Genomic DNA, 22,823 nt, shown 5'->3' with positions numbered 1-22,823 from the left:
CATTTAATTTTTGAAAAGGACTAGTCGATGAAAATATCCCTGTTGTGTCTATAAAGCTTGGCCACAATGTGGCATGGACTTCTAGGCTTGAAGGGATTATCGACCATAAACTGATGGATAACATTTCAGCTTAATACATGAACAGCAGACAACTAGAAGTTCAAACATTTCAGCTACTGATAAGGTTAACCATGCTCGTGTATTCTCAAACTAAAATATTTTATAAGCATTGCAAATAGATATTTTCAGATCTCCATAAATTTCCTATTAAATGCTACCTTCCTTATTATTGCCTTTTTAACTATATTATACTCCTCTTTCTTTCCTCAACTTTCAATGTTAACCTAACCTGTCATCCTTATTGGGATTCTTCAGAGAGCTTTGTCGCAGAGTCTTTGGATGAATAACAGTGTATTTACTGATTGATAAAAGTTGCACAAAATGTAACTAATTAATTCATGCACTACCTTCGGTTGTTTTCAATAATTGAGAGGCACAATATAATAGCACCAAGATCAATTTTGCGATTCATTGGCTGCCATTTACCTACGACAGGGACAAGCTAACTATAGAATCATTGGCAAAATATGGGTCTTAAGTTATAAAGAAACCTCAAAATATTTTAGAAAGAATTATATAAAATTCATTAGCACAAGAGGCAACAAAGGGAGCTAATGAAACATAGAAAAGATTCCGATAATCAATGACAAGTTTTGATCGAGGATGGCATCCAAATATTAAGGCCAAATTTATGTAACTTCAGGAAACTTCATGCACAATCATGAAGGCTGACAGGCAAAAGAGATGTGTGATACACATGAAGTGAAGAAAGAGGGAACAAAAAATGGCAAGAGGGAAAGAGAAGATGTGGGAGGAGGTGGCGGCTATGACATGATTGAGAACCAAACAGTATGGATTTGAAATACCAAGGAATTTGTTCAGGAATCATCAATTCATAATTTTCTAAAACTTTTAAGTTTTTTATTTAGTTTACTTCCCTCATAGAAAGAAATGAGAATTTCAAAGCTCAGATACAGCTGAAAATTTGACTGCAGATTCTTGTGCCTGATTGTGTGCAATCCAATCCTATACAATCGCATGCCAAATTCAGTTTCCTTTCTCGCTTGCTCCAATGGTCGGCCGATCACCCACCAACCGATCCAAAAGCTCTCCTAGGTCATCCACTCGGTGCATCGTCCTCAGGAAGTACTCATGAGAGTCCATGCTCCCTCCCTCTCCCCTCCCTCTCCAAACCAGTGTGGCTCTTGTTTTAACCGCTTTTTAAAGACAAACAACTGTACCTGGTATCATGCCATGGGAATGGCATTTTCAGCTAAGGATTAGACCAATCAATTGCATTGCAATAAACTCAAAATGCCAGCTTCTAGTTACTCTTAGCTCGTGCAAGCCAAATTGCATGCCAAAATAGCATCCATTGTCCAACTAGTAGACCCCCAAACTGCCAAACTGCCAGAGAGATAACACAGTAAATTTATTATTATTTAGAATGCCTCTGCCTGTTTATTTCCAATTTATGACTTTACATGAAATAACTTGAAATCCAGATACATCTATATTGGACAAGAATTGAATCATCTAAAGAAAAAGAATCATGTTTCTGAAATCAGGTTGCCATAGTGGGAGTTGTAAATATCAAAGTTACTTAGGTCATAAAACAAAATTAATATTTTAGGAGAAGCAAATGATCTGTTGTCCGCAACAATACTCGGCAAAAAGATCAGGATCATCAGTCCAGCGCTGCTATGACTGCATCAACAACTTCTTGGGTGGTGCTAACCCCTCCTAAATCTTTGGTCCTGTATTTGCCTTCCAAAATTACTCGCTTGACAGCGGTCTCTAGCCGGTCAGCAAATGAAGGGAACTGGAGATGCCTCAACATCATTGCCGAGGAAAGAAGAAGAGCTACTGGATTTGCCTTCTTCAGTTCCACTATCTTCTGGTTTCCTACATTGCCAGCGGAAGCACCTTGCTCAAAAACTGCATGATCTTGACCGGCGTTGCCTGACAAAAGATAAAAGGGAAATCAAAAATGTGAAGTTGTTGACGGTAAAGAAATATGATGTCAATTAAAGAATACATCCTCAGCAGCTGCTTGAAAGCATTTCAATGCCCCACCCGAAAACCACTCAAATGCATGGAGCAGATTCCAGCATACAATGCGCCATGACACAACTCAAGACAACAAAATAGAACATCAAAGAAACATGCTGATTGACAGCCAGCCAAAAAATAATATCAATTACTGCACTCAGCAAAGCGAACTGGTATCTACTATAATGGGAAAGCCTTCAGGCCAGCTTCACGAAGGCCTGCAGCTTAAGAGTCCCCCAACAAATTAAATACTCATCTCAGAGTCCCCTCTTTTCCTACTTGATCCTCTCAGGAAAAAAAAAAAAGGTTTTCCTGCAAGCACTGACGACCCTCCCCTAAGAAAAAAAAAAGAAGCTTGTGCACGTTCACCACATGTGCAAGACTCTAGTAATCTATAAAGTCTATTATGTGATTGCATTAACGCCCCCATTCTGACCTTCAGCTATGGCACATGAAGAGGACGACAGATTATTTGATTGTTTGCATAATTTGTTTTGCACACAGCCAGCATGACAGTCTAAAAATTGCAGTCAATAAGGCTTCACGACTTTTAGGTTCATGCATAGCCCAAGGGCCTATGTTTATACACAAGTTAACAAAAAGTAGTGCTTGTATAAGGAAATGGTAACAGTGCAGACCATTCCCTAGTGCTGGAAGCAGTAATAAGCATACTACAAAATAAAGACAAATCCAAGTGACCAAAATGAAACTGCATTTAAGTGTCTATCGAGAATTAGTTACCTCCTGGCATTACACCGGTGCCTCCAGCAATACCAGCAGCTGTGTTCGCCACCAGATTGCCATACAGATTTGGTGTAACCTGCGAATAAGAACAAATATGCATGATACAAGCAAAGAAATGAAATGTTGATGGAAATAAATGTGCACAGGCGCGTGCGCGCGCGCACACACAGAGCGAGAGAGAGGATCCTGGCAGTGGGATTTGGGGGCGAACCACGCAATGCAAAATAAGTAATAGGCTAACCATGATCTACTGCATTTTTTTGGTATTATCTACTGCATTTAAAATGTCTAGAACCAATGATGAGATGTTTTGAAGTTTTCTTTGCTTCAAATCAAATGAACTATCTCTACTGATTTCATGCCATTTAAACCACTTGCACTTGTTCATGTTATTCTTTTAATTGAAACTTAGCCATGTATTGTAGGTTTGTTGGCTTTGCATCAAGTGGGACATAAAACGAACCAGTAATAAGCAGTTCATATGATTCTAAACCCAAAGGAGTAGTTCAGTACCATTTAACTTTATTCTAACCCCAAAGGAGTAGTTTAAAACCATTTTACTTTCCATTAAATTACAAAAGATCAAGTTAAATCTGGTATAACTCTCATTGAGTTACACCTTTTTCTGAAAAAAATGAACAATGGGTATCCACATTGATGATCCAAACCATTGAATATTATCTACTATCTATAAAATACTTACATACCAAAAATTATGTGATTAAGAGACCTCTAATTTATGTATCAAGTAGTCAAAAAATATGTATTATTGTGTTCTCTAAATTGCAAATTTTTGACCACTTGATGCATAGCCTAGAGATCTCCAGATTATATGATTTTTGATGTGTAAGTAGTTTAGAAGTAGTAAATCACATCTAATAGCTTGGATAATCAATGTGTGACCCCCATTGTTCAATTCAAAAAAGGTGTAACTCTTGTAGAACTACATCAGGTGTAACTTGAACCTAATCAAATTATATAATTTTCCATAATAGAGTTGCCGGTTCTGTTCCAATCTCCAATGGACTGTTTGGTGCCAAGTTTTAAGAAAATGGATTTGTATAAAACCTTTAGAATAATGATGTAGAAAAAAACTTGTTTGGTCGCTTTTGATAAACCCACTTTGGAAAAATGACGGTTCATAAAACCTATCTACAAACCCAGAAGGCCATTTTGTACAACCAAGCAATGTCCATTCTGCCACAAAACATAGCCCTCTAACCTGCATAGAGGCTCTAAAACTAATGAATTCAAGCAACAATCTTTTCCTGGTAATATGTTCGAGACTTAAAAGAGTATAAACTTTTTCAGCTGTCTTGCTGTTATCCATTTTGACATTGTCCATGTGCTTCTTCAAAAGTTCCTGATATAGTAGTCCGAAATCTATCATCATTAGATACAATGGTTATCACATGATTGCATAAAAGATGGATTCATTTATAAATACAGGTCAAGAAATTTAATAAATCACTTAAATACAATTCAAATGTTTCCATCATCAAGTACCTAATGTAATATCAGATTAATCAAAGGATCCAATAAAGATTCCATAGATGCAGAAAATAACTATACAGCAAATGATAGTGAGATAAAGAATTATATGATGCAGTACAACTCAAACGTTATATACTGCATATCTTTAAATCTATCAACATTGAGATAAAAGAGACCATTGACATAAGCAATTAACGGATAGAACAATCAGGCCAACCAATAAGATGACTAGAAAAATAAACATCTGCACTGTAAATGTTGAAAAAAGATAGAGAAAAGTACCATGACATCAAACTGCTCAGGCTTCGACACCAGCTGCATACAACAGTTGTCCACAATGATTTCATCGTACTTTATCACTGGGTATTTTGTTGCAACCTCACGACAAGATTCTAAGAATAGACCATCTGCAAGCTTCATAATATTGGCCTTATGCACAGCTGTGACTTTCTTCCGATTGTTCAGGTATGCATACTCGAAAGCATATTTTGCAATGCGCTCTGAACAGAACTTTGTCATCACCTGGAAAGGTTTCTGGTTAGGGGAAAAAACAAGAAACAAAATTACAGGGCACAACAAACTGGCAAAGAAGAAAATGTTACTGCATGTCAAACAATCCAGAAAAATGGCCCACGTAATGTTGTCATGTTTACTAGGTCACAAGAAATATTCTTTTATCAACTGAAACTGAAATTGTCAAACACTGAATTAATCCAATTTAGCAACAAAAGTGAGTGGCAATTAAATACATGGCATTTATATAATATGTCTATTGATTTTTGCAATATATAAGTGTATTGATCTAAGTCATGTATATTAAGCTGTAATTATGTATACAAATATTTGGCATAAATTACATGTGATGAAGCGTTAAGATACAACGTATCTTCTTGCCATGATGGTAGCATATGGTGCTTGATGTTTGATACAGAATAAATTATAGGACCTAGCAATATCTATTAGGGTTTTCTGCATATACACCCCTCACATTATACTCTTTTGTAGTGCTACCACTGCAATTAGATTTCTGCCTCATGCAAACATCAAAAGGTCGCCCTTCAAGCGTAAATGACTTGAATACTCCTCTGCATGAATTGCCTCCAAATTCTCCAACATTCAATTGGTATAGCAGAAAGTTTTTTTTTTTTGCAGAATTACCCCCTACAAAAACCACTGCAACAGTCAGATGGCTTTAGATGCGGCTTTTTAGCACCAAAACACTCGAAATAAGCACCCAAAAGTCACAAAGGATACTCATCTCCTAAGCATCATGCCATCTAACCCTAGAGGCATGGATATTAGACTAAAACATGGCAACCAGATTGGTGAGCCTTCAATTTAAGAATTTCACTTCTTACTTTATCTGCAACAATCACGTCTCTGTGAATCCTAGGCATTGAGCAAGGCACCCAAAACCATCATGTCTGGTTTCATCGACATGCTTCTGCTGATCCCTTCTGCCTCTTCCAACAGCCCAACTTGGTCTAAGAGATCAACTATGCCACCATAATACCTCATCTTGGCATGAATCCCATAAAACCTGTCAAAGTATCTACCCCCTCATGAACCAATCCACCATGAAGACAGGCTATTAATATCCCCAAAGAGGTTATGTCATTTCGTTCCTCCCCTAATGCCTACATCTGCTGAAAGACATCAAGAACATTGTAAGCTTGCCCATTGATTGCCAATTCTATGATCAGGGAGTTTGAGCTAGAAACATTCTTTCAACCCAATTCATGGAAAAGATTAAGCAGTCTCCATGCTTCAACATGGCATACAAATTAATCAACATAGCCCTGATGATTATTTTCACCAAAGTCATCAAGTTCTTGTTGAATTCATGGAAAAGATTAAGCAGTCTTTATGCTTCAACATGGCACACAAATTAATCAACATAGCCCCAAAGATTATTTTCATCAAAGTCATCAAGTTCTTGTTTATGTAAGCATGGATCTGTTTTCCTTGACCCAAGTTTGCCAGCCGTCCACAAGACAAGAGGAACACACTCAACACTGTGACTTCATTGGGCTTTACACGACTCTGCAACTGCATAAGTTGAAGAGCTACAATGCGTTGGCATACATATTGATCAACACAGCCACAAAATTACTGTCATCATCTAAACTCATCCGGTTCTTGTTGATGTAAACATGGGCCCATTTCCCTCGATACAAGGCTTTACACTCATCAAGTGCACAATAACCACAGTGACTTCATCGGGCTTCACAATACTCTCCAACTGCACATTTTTAAGACCTACAGTTCCCTGGCAAACATATCGATAAGCCCCAGTATTATTGTCATCATCTAAAGCCAAACATTTCTTATTAATGTAAGCATGAACTCGTTTCCCTTGATCCGAGTCTGCAAGTTGTGCACAAGCCAAGAGCACACTGCCATTGTGGCTCCATTGGGTCTACAGACTCTACACTAATCTATAATAAATCTGTTTGAAGAACTCTGCACCTTTGTATATCAGTTAATTTGTGCATAACAAGAAATGGTGCAGCTCCAAAAAATGACATCTGTCTCAAGCATTGATCAGACAATTCCCTTAGTCCATCTCCCGTTCCAACCAGACCCTGAAACCATCAAATTTCACAACAACATGATCTTGATCTTCACTAGTATGTCATCAAACAGCTTCCCTCCTAGTGGCAACAACCCATGCCTCGTGAACCTCAACACCATCAAATTTCCAGGTCATAATATTCCTCACGACCAGCATTCTGTTAAACAAAGATGCCCAACATTCCACTAAGCCTTCCTAGCATACCCAAGTGCAATCACACTTCAAAATACATCATTTCTCTCACCTCAGACTTTACATACCAATTAATTGTCATTTTTCACAAGATTAACACAATGTCTCAGAACTCAAATAGAAGAGCTGTTGAGCAGATCCAATGTCTAGAAAAGAAGAATGAAATCTATGGAGAGCCCTTGCCATGTAAATGTTGGATTAGAATTCACATCTCAACACCTCATAGTGAATCTAGACACCTTAGGAGGCACAGCTAAGGGTGGAAATGGCCTTTGCAATGAAGGGAAAGGTAAAGCTATTAGGGAAAGGAATAGATGAGAATGGAGGAGAACGTGATGAGGTAATCACAAGTGTGGCAACAACTAAACAATAAGACCCAGATAAAAAGGATGTAAAGGAAGGTGGTGGCAGTATGGCAGAAGTAGAGGCATGTTGTACCTCTATTTTTCTGTTTGCTCCATCCTCCTTTCCCTTCTTGTTTTCTTCTTCCCTATTTTTTGTTTACTTCCAATCTAAGCAGCAAAAAAGTAGATTTCTGGGCCTCTGGCTGTTATTTCAATCGCATTCCCCTGTTCCTTGCTGTTATGGCACACAAATAAAAAGGATTTGACTCTTCCCCTGATGCTATTGCTATAATAGCAAGGAATTATGGGAAATTGTTGCTGTTATGGCATAAGATATTGATCTTTTTTCGTACTTAGAAAGAAAAATATTGGCATGTTTTAGCGGCCTGTTTTGGTTCATGGTGCCTACAATAGTGTCCACTATCTGCTATCCACCACGAAACACCCGACAGCTACATGCTTGCCATCCGCTTTTTAATACATTGTGATTTACAAAGTAATCATCATCTTAGAATGCTCAATGTCCCAGTATACCCAATATCACTTGTATATCCATAATCAATATCCATCCCTCCAAGTAGGGGCTCCTTCATGCTAACAACAAAAGAACACTTAAGACAACCATATCTCTTCTCCAACTCACCCTCCTCAATTTTAATGCACCAGCAATTATTATTTCACACCTTTATAACCTATCTCCATATAATTTTAGGCTACATGACTGTGGAGGGGAGGATGCCTCCTCCACTATAACTTCTCTCAATATCCATAGTTCTCTCTTTGCTATCTTTTTTGAGGTACTCTTATCAAATTATCATTAATGCCTCTCAGATTCCACTGTCACAGAGTCCTCCCCTCCGAAAATGACTTGTAATTTTCGTTCCCTCCCTTCCTTTCTCTCTCTCTGTATGTGCGTGTGTTCCGACGAGCAGACCGAGGTCCTGTTGCCAAGAATTGGTCTTTCTTGATTGAGTCCTTACTCCAGCATGGCATAAAAAGCAAATATTGACATAAAGGATCACGAAAAATCATCAGTCTCTCAAATGCACAATTTGAAGCTGAATTTGATGATCAAATTTTTGTCCTAACCGCGTGCTTCAAATCGGACATCTTTCTAACATCCTTTTTCTACTTTCCTTGTCATCTCCTTTACAGAATGCCTTAACATAAACATAAAATTATCAATCCTCTTGCGAAAGATCAAAACCTTTACTTCCCCTACAATTCTTCCTATATACCTAGCACTCTCTCACCCTCATCAGTTACACATAACCATATAGCTAAAACCAAACCTATAAAGTATATTGACCCAAATCGTAATCAAGTGCGAAAGAGATTACATTTGCCAATGCATATGTTCCTCAATACGGAGATCCAAGTGGCGGCAGGCAAGACAGAGTAAAGATTATACCTTGAGGCTTTCGACAACACCGGGAACCACCTCATGCTCCAACCCCGAGTACTCCCCCTCCGTATTTTCCCTGATGACCACGATGTCGACGTTCTGGTGCCTTGTGGGGAGGCCGGGGAGGTTGAAGCAATTGACGAGGGACGCGTAGAGATCGAGCTCCTTTCGGAGCTGGACGTTGAGGGAGCTGACCCCACCGCCGACGGGGGTAGCGAGGCCGCCCTTGAGGCAGACCTTGTTCTTCCGTATGGACTCGATGACCTCCGACGGGACGGTGTCCATTGCGCCGTGGACCTCGTAGGTCTCGAAGTAGACCGGGGCGTGCATCGCCTCCATGACCTGCCGGACGGCGCCGGTGACGAGAGGGCCGATCCCGTCGCCGGGGATCAGGGTCACCGCCCGCGGCGCCCCGTCCCCGGGGCGGGGCATGTAGGTCACCGACCGCCGGCTCTCGGCGGAGGCGAGGGCTCTCAGTGGCAGAGGGGAGGAGGACGCGGCGGCCGAGTCGCGGAGGAATTGCCGGAGAAGGAGGAGGCCTCGTCTCGCCATTGTTGGTTGGAGTTTGAGCTGCTGCTGTCTTACGATTGGGGGGATTTCAAGAACAGCGCATGGGATGGGAGGGGTTGAGGGAAGGATTTCGGAGCTAGGGTTTGCGGGCGAACCAATTTAACGAAACCCTAGCGGGGGTGGGAATAAACATGAAAAAGTTCATTGGGTCAACGACTCCTCATTGACTCACTGCCTCTTTCAGGCTTTCCTTTTGCCAACCTTAACATATTTCAGACTTACATAAAGGTGAAATTTTATAACGTATTAAGGAATTTAGAAGAGCAGCCTCCTAATAAGAAGATATTCTAGGATGTTTTCATCTAAATAATATATTTTTGTAGAAAGATGACAAGCTTGCAATGCGACATAATTGCTAAAGAGGAACAACTTATGGGTGCTTATATAGAAATCATAAGTTTGAATGCTCTCTTTTCTTAATTTTAATGTAGATTGAATATTTGTATGCTTAAATCAATGATAGATAAACATACAACATAGATAAATACTCATGTGAAACAAGAGCCCTTCACCTAGGCACTTGGCTCTTCACCCTAGGCATGAAATTAATTAGGCACTAGTTTAAATATGGACTAGGTTTGTAAATTTAGTTTGGGTTTTATGTTATTAGATGTAATTTGAATTTGGGAATCGATTAACTAAACATGATAATTTCAACCGGCCACGCTATTAGCACTTCTAGAAAGGGAATCGTCGTTTGCATCAAATCTAGCTAGCATTGGGCACATGTGATGCTATTACCACTTCTAGAAAAGGAATCATCATTTGCTTCAAATCTAGCTAGCATTGGGCACATGTGATGCATGTTAGAAACTAAGTACATGGTTGTCGTTTTGGAATTAAAAGTTTTTAGAAAATGTTAGGTGATGCTAGACTTCATTGCTTTTTAATAATGTTTGAAACAACTTCCAACTTATAGTTTTTCAAAAATTAAAAATATTTTTTTTGAAAATCAAAAACCTGACTTCTAATGGTTACATGGATTGCATTTGAAATGTTGATTGCAGTAAAGATGATTGTGGTTGGCGAGAGGATGGTGGTTGATGGGTGACATCGAAGGTGCTGGCGGCAATAGCGACAATGATGATGGTGGAGGGTCATGAGTGGTTTGATTTTTAGAAATTTTGGAAACCAAATTTTAAACTTGTATAAATTTTTAGAAACTAAGAAAAAGTTTTCAAAAAAACTAAAAATAGAAAATAGATCAACAAACACCATTCTTGTGTCAATTTCTTTATTTTTTAAGAAAAATTGACACAGAAAATTGCGACCATGCGAAATAGAATATTGAATATATCAAATTACACCAAAATATTCACCGACTCATCAAGGTGTGCAAATCTATTCCGACACATCTATATCTAGAGGTCCTAGACCAAACTTCACCTGAAATTGCCATACTATAAAACATGCTAACTTGAAACCAAGAGGGGCAAATTTGAATATATATATATATATATATATATATATATATATATATATATATATATATATATATATATATATATATATATATATATATATATATGCTTTTATGCAGGTGGACTAGATTGGACTTTAATTCACATGAAACCTTTTAAAAATAATTAACCATTGCCTTTAATAATAATTTTTCCAAAATAATTTTTTTTAAACTTTATATAATTAGCTGGGCTCTGGGTCTCATGTGTTTGACTATCTCTATGTTTTAATAGCGAAATTATGACTTATGATAGATTCTATGTTGGACAACTAGACCCTTCTTTGTATCTGAATCTGATAAACCACTATGCCCCTTATCAAGGATATCAATGCTATTCCTATATTAGTGAAATACCACATACAGATTGATGTCCAAGGTGGCATATGTACAAAACTTTTTCTATTCCTTGCTTTATTTTTACTCCTTCTATGAAAGCTATAAACTTTGCTTCCAAAAGCTCAAAAACTTTTACAAACAATCTTCAAAAACAAAAAGGTTTCATCATACATGTTGTTGGATCGAATTCATGTTTTCATGTGACTTAGAAGCGATCAAACATATGGAACTTTATTTCACATATGCTTTCTATGGAGCGATCATAATCGGCGGACTGGATTCAAAATTTTTCTCACACAACTATCATGCATTTTAACACATTAGCACTACTCATGCCGTCCAGTTGCATCCTCTTGATGCATAATAGATAGAAAACTTACCAAATACTTGATTCTTGCGGATGTCTTACATGTTATATATATCATTATCAGTGGCTTGGATCAACATTTTAGAATGCCATCGGTCGATCTTGCACCAATATATTTAGGATTCAAAGCGGAGACTAGCCTACTTCTTTCCCGATTATATTATCAAAATGAAGGGGGAAAGAGTTGGTGTAGGATTCTCAAAAAATCTACCTGAAAACACGCGCGTACTAAAGATATCAAGAGTGAATGTAGTAGGCTAAAGTATAGAGCTATACCTTGAGTACTAGAGAAGTATAGTATTATTCATATGGATATACAGTAGATAAGCCAGAGATTTATTCTATATATAAAGATGCCAAGCCATGGCATCCATCATCACCGAACTATAGATAGATGATGCTCTCAAGCTGCCTTGATGTATGGTCTCATATATACTCCTTGCGCCTGATGCACTCTCCTCCTTGGATGCCCATGTCGCCTGCGTAGGTTGTCTCAGAGATTTCATAGGTCTCCTCTTCAGACCACTCCTTGTTCCTTGGCCGGCCGAAGATTCCGTGGCGTGGCTTCTCCTCTTCCTCATGGACCTCCTTGTGCTTGATCACAGTGTGAAGCTGAGGGGAGTGAGGCCCTTCAGTCATGCTTGTCTTCTCCATTTTCGACTCGTAGGTGCAGCTCATGTTGGACACTGTCTACCTGGAGTTTTAGAAGAGCTGAGGCTGGTCTGGTTTCTGAGCTCCTTGGCTCCTCCTTTTTATAGACCAAGCCTTTATGATATTTATTCCTTGAAGATAAGAAGTGCATCTGTACCAAAAAAAAAAAAGAAGATAAGAAGTGCATCTAATCCTCTAACTTCTGTCTGCGTCAGGCGGCTAGTGTTATGGCATGAATTTGAACCTTGATGCAGTAGCTTTGGGTGGTATTGGAAGCACCTACTGATGCTAATGTCGGTTTCTAGAACAATCGGATTGCTCTCTATTTTTTTTTTCCCAATATCTAGAATACTAAATTGCTCGCTTCTTTTAGCATTATAAAATATATATATGACAAAAGAAAATTGTTTTGAATTTGAATTAGTGCCCTACAATAATCAGGTTGGTATGGCTTGTAGGGGTCGACCCTATACCTCCGGCTTATAAAAAAATATAAAATATATAAATAAATCTATCTCATCTAATGAACTTAAGTTTAAAAATAGTAATTTTAGAAAAAAAAATTTAGGAAAAATAGTATCAGAACAAAGATTTTGAGTTCGAACTCTGTCTTAGCATTCCTTAATCCTATTATTAAAAATTTCACATATAAGGCTCACCCATTAAAAACATGAAAGAGAGTATAAAAAAATATAAAATATATAAATAAATTTATCTCATCCTGTGCGGCCCAAATAAAACAAGGATGCTAATGCTTGCTTCGCTCTTTGCACTTTGCACCACTTGCTTCTCTCATGGGGGAAAAGATTTTTTTTGCCTTTCTAGAGCCCGTAAACTCAAAGATATACTCGACAATAATTATATTACTTTGTGATCCCATACCTCATCATATGCAAACAATTTCTCCACCGTTTGGAATTGCTCTGGAAAAAGTTAGTTTAAAATGTTTGCAATCACCATTAGATGGTTGAATAGGTTTGATATTTCCCTAGAAGAAAAAAAGAGGAGTTTGAAATTTACATAGAGGCAGAATATGAGCACCATAGCTGAGTTGCATTCACTTTACTAGTACAGTGCTCCTCTCCAAGTTCACATAGGCCTGTGTCCATTGGAGTCCATCCTATTCCTTGATCATTTCCTAGGTTACAAACCAGTGCTGCGTTACAGCATGGGCAACATGGTTTTCTGAGATCAACAATGTTTGAATGTCTTGCTGCTGCTATCTTTGTACCATTCTTCTGTGCTTGGATACCTGAAATGATCATACCATTCTTCATCAACCCACAAGTAGACACACTTGTCATCGTTATATATCATATGCCGGCATCAGAAGGTCAACATTCTTGTAAGGTTTATGAACCATAGAGACAACCCAAGCTCCTAGAAACTATATGAAGTAGATTAAGAAGACTAAAGAATGCATCAGTTTGTGAATGCTGGAACCGGCAGGGGAGGGGGCAAGGGCCATGGCCATCCTGAGAATTTAAATGCTCTTAGGATGTCCTGATAGTTCCAGTGCAACCTCCTTGCCCCTTTAAATTTTAGGACCCACCTCCTATCTTCATTGCTCGCTTTCTTATTTCTCATTCCTCAATGATCTAGACCACTAGTTTTCATTCGCATACTTTATATGAAAGAATTCTAATCCTTGTCTTGTCAAATTCGAATACCATCAATATCAATCAGCTTAGTTAACCACACCACAAATATATATTCCCTTCTTTTTCTCTCTTTTCATCGAATTTTTTGAAATTCCCCTCTCTAGGTCGCAAACGTCGATTCTCCATTTATCTTTCACGTTACATCTCTAAAAGAGATTCCTCAAACAAGCCTCCTTCAATCAAAAACCTAACATCTAATGGTTGCATGGAATGCATTTGGCAGCAATGTTAGCAATGCTGATTGCAGTGATAGTGGAGATGATTGTGGTTGGCGAGAGGATAGTGGTTGATAGGTGGTGACAGAGGCAATAGCAACAAAGATGATGGTGGAGGATCATGAGTGGTTTGATTTTTAGAAACTTTGGAAACCAAATTTTAAACTTGTATAAATTTTTAGAAACTAAGAAAAAGTTTTCAAAAAAACTAAAAAAAGAAAATAGATTATCAAACACCATTCCCGTGGCAATTTCTTTAGTTTTTAAGGAAAATTGAAAACAGAAAATTGCAACCATGCAAAATAGAATATTGAATATGTCAAATTACACCAAAATATTCACCGACTCATCAAATTGTGCAAATCTATTCCTACACATCTATACCTAGAGGTCCTAGACCAAACTTCATCTAAAATTGCCATTCTATAAAACATGCTAACTTGAAACCAAGAGGGGCAAATTCGAATATATATATATATATATATATATATATATATATATATATATATGCGCGCGCGCGAGAGCTTATGGAGGTGGACTGGATTGGATTTCAATGCACATGAAACCTTTTGAAAATAATTTACCATTGTTCTTAATAATATTTTTTTTCCAAAATAATTATTTTTAAAACTTTAAGTAATTAGCTGGGTTGTGGGTCTCATATGTCTGACCATCTCTATGTTTTAATATTAACATTGTAACATATGGTTGATTTCATGTTGGACAACTAGACCCTTATTTGTATCTGAATCCAATAAACCACTATGCCCCTTATCAAGGGTACCATTATTAATACATGGATTTTGTCACAAAATTGTAGTAAGGTATTCTATTATTTCAAGTTAAGGGACCACTTATAAGCTATTTCAACCAAGTTCGCATCTCTATCCTTGACAATGATTTTTAAAGTGGATTGTTAATATTGATTATTCAATATAACAACACAGCCAATTCTTAATGCGAGGTCATGACCATCTTGGTGGAGGAGGAACTCCATACAATCACTATACATTCAATTAGTCTTATAGGTGCAATATGCAACCTCACTTATAGCTACGAACATCTTTTGAGCACTCAAGACTCCAATCTTCTTTATGGTAAACACTTTGACCACTTCGGAAATGTACATATATCAAAGGATCCAGGTTGTATCTTTCACGTGAAAGAATGGTCCAAAGCACACTGAATTCTTTTTTTTTCATCCACCTATACAGTTCTTAAAGTGGCCGTTGCACAATCCAATGGTTGACCTCGTGGAAAAAAAAGATGAATCATTCTTTCCCACGGAAGATACAACCCGAACCCTATATTAGAATAGCAAAAAGCTGATATTTAAGGATGCTATTGTATCACCATACACTTGGATCCCCTTCAACCTCACACAAATCAATTCCCATACGTTAGAGAGCAGAAAGCGGAAAATAAAGCAAGAAGAGCACCCATAGAAACGAGCTTAATTCCCCCCCACGTCAACGCGAGGTTGCCATTGGCGCGACTTCAGGGCACGAACATCACCAACATCGTCAAGTGACCATGAAAGACGAGCAAGTCACTCATCAACGGAAGATATCTCGAAACAAATAGGCTCGACGGAAGACAGCCATGGCTCTAATATTAATTCTGGAAGAATCGGTGGAAGAAAGAGTGGCGAGCTGAGAAGAAAGCAAGAGATCTATATATAGAGGCAGTAGAGTAATCCGCTTTTGGCATGGGGAACGTTAGTTTGCTTTGCACGAATCCGCATGGCATTGATGCAGGGTCTCTCTCTGCGCTGCAGCACCGGCACGTCCGCAGGAGAGAGGGAGAGAGAAGGTGGTGGCCTGGTGGGAACCGAGGGATCTGAAAGGATGGCCTCAGGGGAGGGCAAAGTTTGTGCCTTCTTTGGGCTAAGCCTTCTTCCAAAGGTTCTCTGAGTTGGTTGCTTCTTTGCCACTGCACCTCTTTGGTGTAGATCTTAGTGAATTGCTTATATACGTGAACTTATGTTGTGTTTGATCACTGGCATTGTCTGCTTTAATCAAGAAGGAGAATCAGCCAACACTTGCGGCGATATGTGGCAAGATCTGGGCCAAAAATGATCCTATGTTCTCGTTTTATCTTGAAAAATGTTCGAAAGAACGTCTTAAAATAGGGGTGCAACTGGGAGCACGTTATGCTTCAAGCCTGAAGTTAAAAACCATAATGATAGGTAGTAGTTACAGCTTCATTAAAACAGCTTCGGAAATTTCTTCTGAAATATGTTAGAATTTCTGAGTTCTCAGAAAGGAACTTGAAGTAACAAAACCGAGAAAGTTCCAGCTTTAGAAAATCTGAAGAAAAACGGGAACTGCAACATTTTGCAACCGTCCCTAAAATCTCAGCTTTTTTTTTTTTTCCCCAGGAAACAGAGTTGCAGGTCCTATTTGGCTATTTCTACATGCAGATTGATGTCCGAGGTAGCATCTGCACAAAACTTTTACTATTCCTTGATTTTATTTTCACTCTTTTTATGAAAGCTATAAACTTTGCTTCCAAAAGCTCAAAACCTTTTATAAACAATCTTCAAAAACAAAAAGGTTTCATCATACATGTTGTTCGATCTAGTTCATGTTTACATATGACTTAGAAGTGCTCAAACATATTGAACTTTATTTGACATATGCTTTCTATGGAGCGATCATAATCGATGGACTGGATTCAAAATTTTTCTCACACCCTATCATGCATTTTAACACATTAGCACTACTCATGCCGTCCATTTGCATCCCCTTGATGCATAATAGATAGATAACTTACAAAATACTTGATTCTTGCGGATGTCTTACATATTATATATATCATTATCAGTGGCTTGGATCAACATTTTAGAATGCCATCGGTCGATCTTGCACCAATATATTTAGGATTCAAAGCGGAGACTAGCCTACTTCTTTCCCGATTATATTATCAAAATGAAGGGGGAAAGAGTTGGTGTAGGATTCTCAAAAAATTTACCTGGAAACACGCGCGTACTAAAGATATCAAGAGTGAATGTAGTAGGCTAAAGTATAGAGCTATAGCTTGAGTACTAGAGAAGTATAGTATTATTCATATGGATATACAGCAGATAAGCCCGAGATTTATTCTATATATAAAGATGCCAAGCCATGGCATCCATCACCACAGAACTATATATAGATGATAGTCTCATATATACACCTTGCGCCTGATGCGCTCTCCCCCTTTCATGCCCATGTCGCCTGCGTAGGTGGTCTCAGACATTTCATAGGTCTCCTCTTCAGACCACTCCTCGTGCTTCGGCCGGCCAAAGATTCCAGGGCGTGACTCGTCCTCTTCCATATGGACCTCCTTGTGCTTGATCACAGTGTGAAGCTGAGGGAAGTGAGGCCCTTTAGTCATGTCTGTCTTCTTCTCCATTTTCGACGCGTAGGTGCAGTAGTCATCCTCCGAGGAAAACCTTTCCTGGTAGCAGCTCATGTCGGACACTGTCTACCTGGAGTTTTAGAAGAGCTGAGGCTGGTCTGGTTTCTGATCTCCTTGGCTCCTCCTTTTTATAGACCAAGCATTATGATATTTATTCCTTGAAGATAAGAAGTGCATCTAATCCTCTAGCTTCTGTCTGCGTCAGGCGGCTGGTATTATTGCAGGAATTTGAACCTTGATGCAGTAGCATTGGGTGGTGCTGGATCAAATATTTTCATCCTCAAAAAGTTATCTTTTCCATATTCGCCAGACCACAAGGGAAGCACCTACTGATGCTATGTTGGTTTCTAGAACACTCAGATTGCTCTCTCTTTTTTTGGGGTATCCAGAATACTAAATTGCACTTTTCTTTTCGTATTATAAAAAATATATATAATAAAAACAAAGCCGATTTGAATTTGAATTGGTGCCCTACAATAATCAGGTTCGTCTGGCTTGTGGGGGTTCGACCTCTATACCCCTGGCTAACTAATTATGCGGTCCAAATAAAACAAGAATGCCAATTGCTTGCTTCGCTCTTTGCACTCTGCTCCACTCGTTTCCCTCGCAGTGAAAAAATCTTTTTTTGCTTTTCTAGAACTTGTAAACTCAAGACATACTCCACAATAATCATATTACTTTGTGACCCGAGACCTCATCAAATGCAAACAATTTCTCCTGAAAAAAGTTAGTTTAAAATGTTTGTAATCACCATCAAGTGGTTCAGTAGGTTCAATATTTCCCCTAGAAGAAAAAAAAAGAGAGAGGAGTTTGAAATTTACATAGGAGCAGAAGAATATGAGCACCATAGATGAGTTGCATTCGCTTTACTAGTACAGTGCTCCTCTCCAAGTTCACATAGGCCTGTGTCCATTGGAGTCCATCCTATTCCTTGATCATTTCCTAGCTTACAAACCAGTGCTGCGTTACAGCATGGGCAACATGGTTTTCTGAGATCAACAATGTTTGAATGTCTTGCTGCTGCTATCTTTGTACCATTCTTCTGTGCTTGGAAACCTCATGAATTGATCATACCATTCTTCATCGACCCACAAGTAGAGGCACTTGTCATCGTTATATATCATATGCTGACATCAGAAGGTAAACATTCTTGTAAGGTTTATGAACCATAGAGACAACCCAAGCTCCTAGAAACTATATGAAGTAGATTTAGAAGACTAAAAGAATGCATCAGTTTGTGAATGCTGGAACCGGCAGGGGAGGGGGCAAGGGCCATGGCCATCCCGAGAAATTAAATGTTCTTGGGATTTCCTGATAGTTCCAGTGCAGCCTCCTTGCCCCTTTAAATTTTAGGACCCACCTCCTATCTTCATTGCTCGCTTTCTTATCTCATTCCTCAATGATCTAGACCACCAGCTCTTCATTCGCATACTTCATATGAAAGAATTCTAATCCTTGTCTTATCAAATTCGAATACCATCAATATCAATCAGCTTAGTTAACCACACCACAAATATATATTCCCTTCTTTTTCTCTCTTTTCATCGAATTTTTTGAAATTCCCCTCTCTAAGTCGCATACCTCGATTCGCAATTTATCTTTCACATTACATCTATAAAAGCAGATTCCTCAAGCAAGCCGCCTTCAATCTAACTTTCCGTCTCCTTTTGATTTTCCTTTAACGAGGCTCATGTTGATGTTGAGAAGCACTAGACTTTCTCCATGTCATGCATGGTCTCATGATTTGGAAGGCACGAAAAGCATCGATTAGCCTTTGCAGAGCATGAAGTGCTAATTTGCTGTAGAGAGACGCTAATCCTAAGCCAGACAGAGCTTTGGAGAACAACAACAGATATTAGAGAGTTTTGTGTAGAATAATATTAGATGTATACCTGATACCTTGAGCTCCTTTTTATAGATGCAGAGTTTTTGTCCCACTAGGGTTGGACTCTTCAAAGTTCTAAGTCAAATGAAAAACTATCTGCTGGCTTTTCTTATCTAAATCAACCTAGAAAGAAACCGAGTCATATTGAAATAGGTTTCGCTCGGTGCTATGCATCATCCTAAGGTTGGTAGATTGGATTTTTTGTGCTCTTTTTAATGTACATGAAGCTCTTCGAACATATCTTGAGTCTGAAGTCCTAATAAATACCAGCATAACATTGGAGGCGTGGATCATGTAAGAATTTAAGATATGATGGTTTCCAAATCAGGTCATGTTAAACGTCCGCCCAAACCTGGCTTGATTCTCTGAAATATATGTCTAGGCCCAGAGCCGACCCCATCGTTAACTCAAACCCTTCCAACCTCAATTTTTTGACGCCCAGGGCTAAAACTCTAATTCAGGTCATATCAGGTTGGGTTGGGTTAACCCAATTTTGAGTCAGGTTGATCTTCTTCAGACGAGGTCCAGCCTTGGCTCTGGCAGAAACCTACCCAACCCAGTCCAAGTTTGGGTTGGGCTTAGCTTGGGTTTCTGCCTGCCTGCCCAATTTCTACCCCTAGTGTCTACTACTTTATATTGGTGGAATATATTTTTACTTTCTTATATGCACCAAGTTTTCATGTCCATTTATTAACAAAAAAGTAATAATAAATGACAACAAATTAATCATCAACTCCAGAATATTATTTTCCCAAAAAAAATAGAATAAGGAGAAAAAGGAAAAGATCAACACTTTTGAGGTGCTTAACCTCCTTCAAAAGATATTTTTGTTTCTTATTACCAAAGATAAGTTGCAGATCAGTTAAATAAAGAACTATGGAACCATCTAAACAAGAAAACAGAGATGTGATACCCCTACATTATTGCATCCAAATATATGGATTGACTATTCAATCTAAATCTCATAATTATAAGATACTGAAAAAAAAGTCTGATAAAAAGAATACATGCAGCGGTGGCATCCTATTCCACCTTAAACAACCGCCGTCCTCGAGCTTATCTAAAACTTCAATTGTCTTCATGTGGTAGTCATCATCTGCAAGATCTGCTTCTTCTAACGATGCCAATTGTGATTTGCATTGCCATCTATGGTTAACTTGCATCACAATTGTAAGAGATATATTTCTCTGTCTTCCACGCATCTCCACAAATATTGGAATTCAAATATTTCCAGATGTTGGGATTAATGGGCACAAACTCACTGTATCCGGCTTACCAATTAAGAATTGGACTCATTCAGGCATTCCATCAAACACATCACAGGCATGAAAAGATAAGCACAAAGACACCAAATTTACGTGGTTCGGCAGCAAGTGCCTACATCCACGGGGAGGAGGAGCAATCCACTATATCAATCTTCCCAATAGGGTACAAACATAGATACATAAGAGCCCAAAATATGGACTGCCAAATGATCACAATATGAGGCAATATAAAACCAAATATAAAGCAAGAAACAACCTGATCGGATCACCCTTCTGCAGCCACAATGATAGATCAAAAGTGTAGTATGCAAATCAACCTTTCTACGGCTCCAATGGTAGATCAAATGAGTATCAAAACCATACCTTCCCTTGTTGCATTTACTGTGAACAGCAAAGAAGAAAGAGGCTCACAGAAACAGGGAAGTCACAGGAAGAAGCCACGGTTGAAGAAAGGAAGAAGGAAGAAAGCCTCCAGCGAGTGAAGACAAAGGGGAACCCAAGTCGGATGTTGCCAGGAGACCGAGAGCGCACGGGAGGATGAAGAAGATGGGTGCGGCGGCTGAAATCCCTTTCACCCTAAAACAAAACAAAACCCTTCATCCCACGGGAAAAGAGGTAACATGTACCTTTTATATAATGAAATGTCATTTTGCAAATAGGTCCCTCTCAAAGCCACTATTTGGAGCAAAGTCCAAAATAATCAACAATCCTCCTCCTTGCGACAAATTATGTACCTATCATCAAATATGGATTGATAAAATAACCTCCTCCTCACCACAAGCCCGGAAGGGCATTAACAAGTGCTCACACCAATCAAGTTCAGGAAAGTCCTGAACTTAACTGCTGTGATTGGTTTAGTGAACATATCAGCCGGATTATGAGCAGTGTAGATTTTCTGAATCCGGACATCACCATTCTCCACCAAATCTCTGATGAAGTGATACCTGACATCTATATGCTTAGTGCGTTCGTGATACATCTGATCTCTGGCAAGATGCAAAGCACTTTGACTGTCACAATTAATATCCAAACGGTCCTGCTCGAGACCCAAATCCTGTACTAGTCCTCTTAACCAAATAGCTTCCTTTGCTGCCTCTGTCAACGCCATATACTCTGCTTTTGTAGTAGACAAAGCAACTGTAGGCTGCATAGTAGCCTTCCAACTGACTGCACAACCAGAGAGAGTAAATACATATCCGGTTAACGACCTCCTCCTGTCCAAATCACTAGCATAATCTGAATCAGAAAATCCTGTAATAGTGCAATTACTCTGTGCAGAGAATACCAATCCCAAATTGGAAGTGCCTTTTAGATATCTAAGTATCCATTTCACAGCTGACCAGTGAGCCTTTCCAGGCTTATCCATGTATCTGCTTACTACGCTTACTGCCTGTGAAATATCAGGTCGAGTGCAGACCATTGCATACATGATGCTACCTACTGCACTTGCATATGGCACTCTGGACATATATCTCTCCTCATCCTCAGTCTGGGGACAGAGTGTGGCAGATAATTTGAAATGACTGGCAAAAGGAGTAGTGACTGGCTTGACTGTGGACATACCAAATCTATCCAAGACTTTCTTAATATATCCATGCTGAGTAAGAAAAAGTCTACCCAACTGCCTGTCACGACTGATCTCCATCCCAAGTATTTTCTTTGCCGGTCCAAGATCCTTCATCTCAAATGCAGTACTGAGCTCAGCTTTCAGATTTTGGATGATTGATATATCCTTGGCTGCTATCATCATATCATCCACATACAGTAATAAGTAACAAAAGGATCCATCTGAAAACCGCTGGTGATATACGCAACTGTCATATGGAGATCTGTTGTATCCATGGTCGACCATAAACTTATCAAATTTGCGATACCACTGTCTTGGAGACTGCTTGAGACCATATAATGATCTCTTGAGCAAACATACATGATCTTCCTTGTCTGGAACCTCAAAACCAGGAGGCTGTTGCATATAAATCTGTTCCTCTAAATCACCGTGAAGAAAAGCTGTTTTAACATCTAGCTGTTCCAGCTCTAAATTCTGAGAAACAACTAAGGCAAGCAACACACGAATAGAAGAGTGTTTAACTACAGGAGAAAATATTTCCTTATAGTCAATTCCCTCCCGTTGACAATAGCCCTT

At 38.8% G+C, this 22,823-nt stretch overlaps 1 protein-coding gene across 2 annotated transcripts; it reads right to left on the bottom strand.

Moving 5' to 3' along the window:
• Nucleotides 1-1,471: 1,471 nt before the first annotated feature.
• Nucleotides 1,472-9,603, bottom strand: LOC103712256 (isocitrate dehydrogenase [NAD] regulatory subunit 1, mitochondrial-like). 2 transcript variants are annotated; one of them, XM_017844442.3, is made up of 4 exons: nucleotides 8,873-9,603; nucleotides 4,633-4,884; nucleotides 2,854-2,932; nucleotides 1,472-2,022 (listed from the first exon to the last, which is right to left on the bottom strand). In XM_017844442.3, the coding sequence occupies exons 1-4, from the start codon at nucleotides 9,416-9,418 to the stop codon at nucleotides 1,748-1,750; spliced, it is 1,152 nt and encodes a 383-aa protein (XP_017699931.1). In that variant the 5' UTR covers nucleotides 9,419-9,603; the 3' UTR covers nucleotides 1,472-1,747. The 2 variants fall into 2 exon arrangements, with proteins under 2 accessions (XP_017699931.1, XP_008796958.1); XM_008798736.4 differs by having other exon boundaries at nucleotides 4,633-4,872; nucleotides 8,873-9,581.
• Nucleotides 9,604-22,823: the final 13,220 nt, after the last annotated feature.

The sequence above is a fragment of the Phoenix dactylifera genome, unplaced genomic scaffold, assembly GCF_009389715.1.
Source record: "Phoenix dactylifera cultivar Barhee BC4 unplaced genomic scaffold, palm_55x_up_171113_PBpolish2nd_filt_p 000046F, whole genome shotgun sequence".
Lineage (NCBI taxonomy): Eukaryota > Viridiplantae > Streptophyta > Magnoliopsida > Arecales > Arecaceae > Phoenix > Phoenix dactylifera.
The sequence above is the reverse complement of the archived record's forward strand: the minus strand, read 5'-3'. Positions and strand labels throughout refer to the sequence as shown.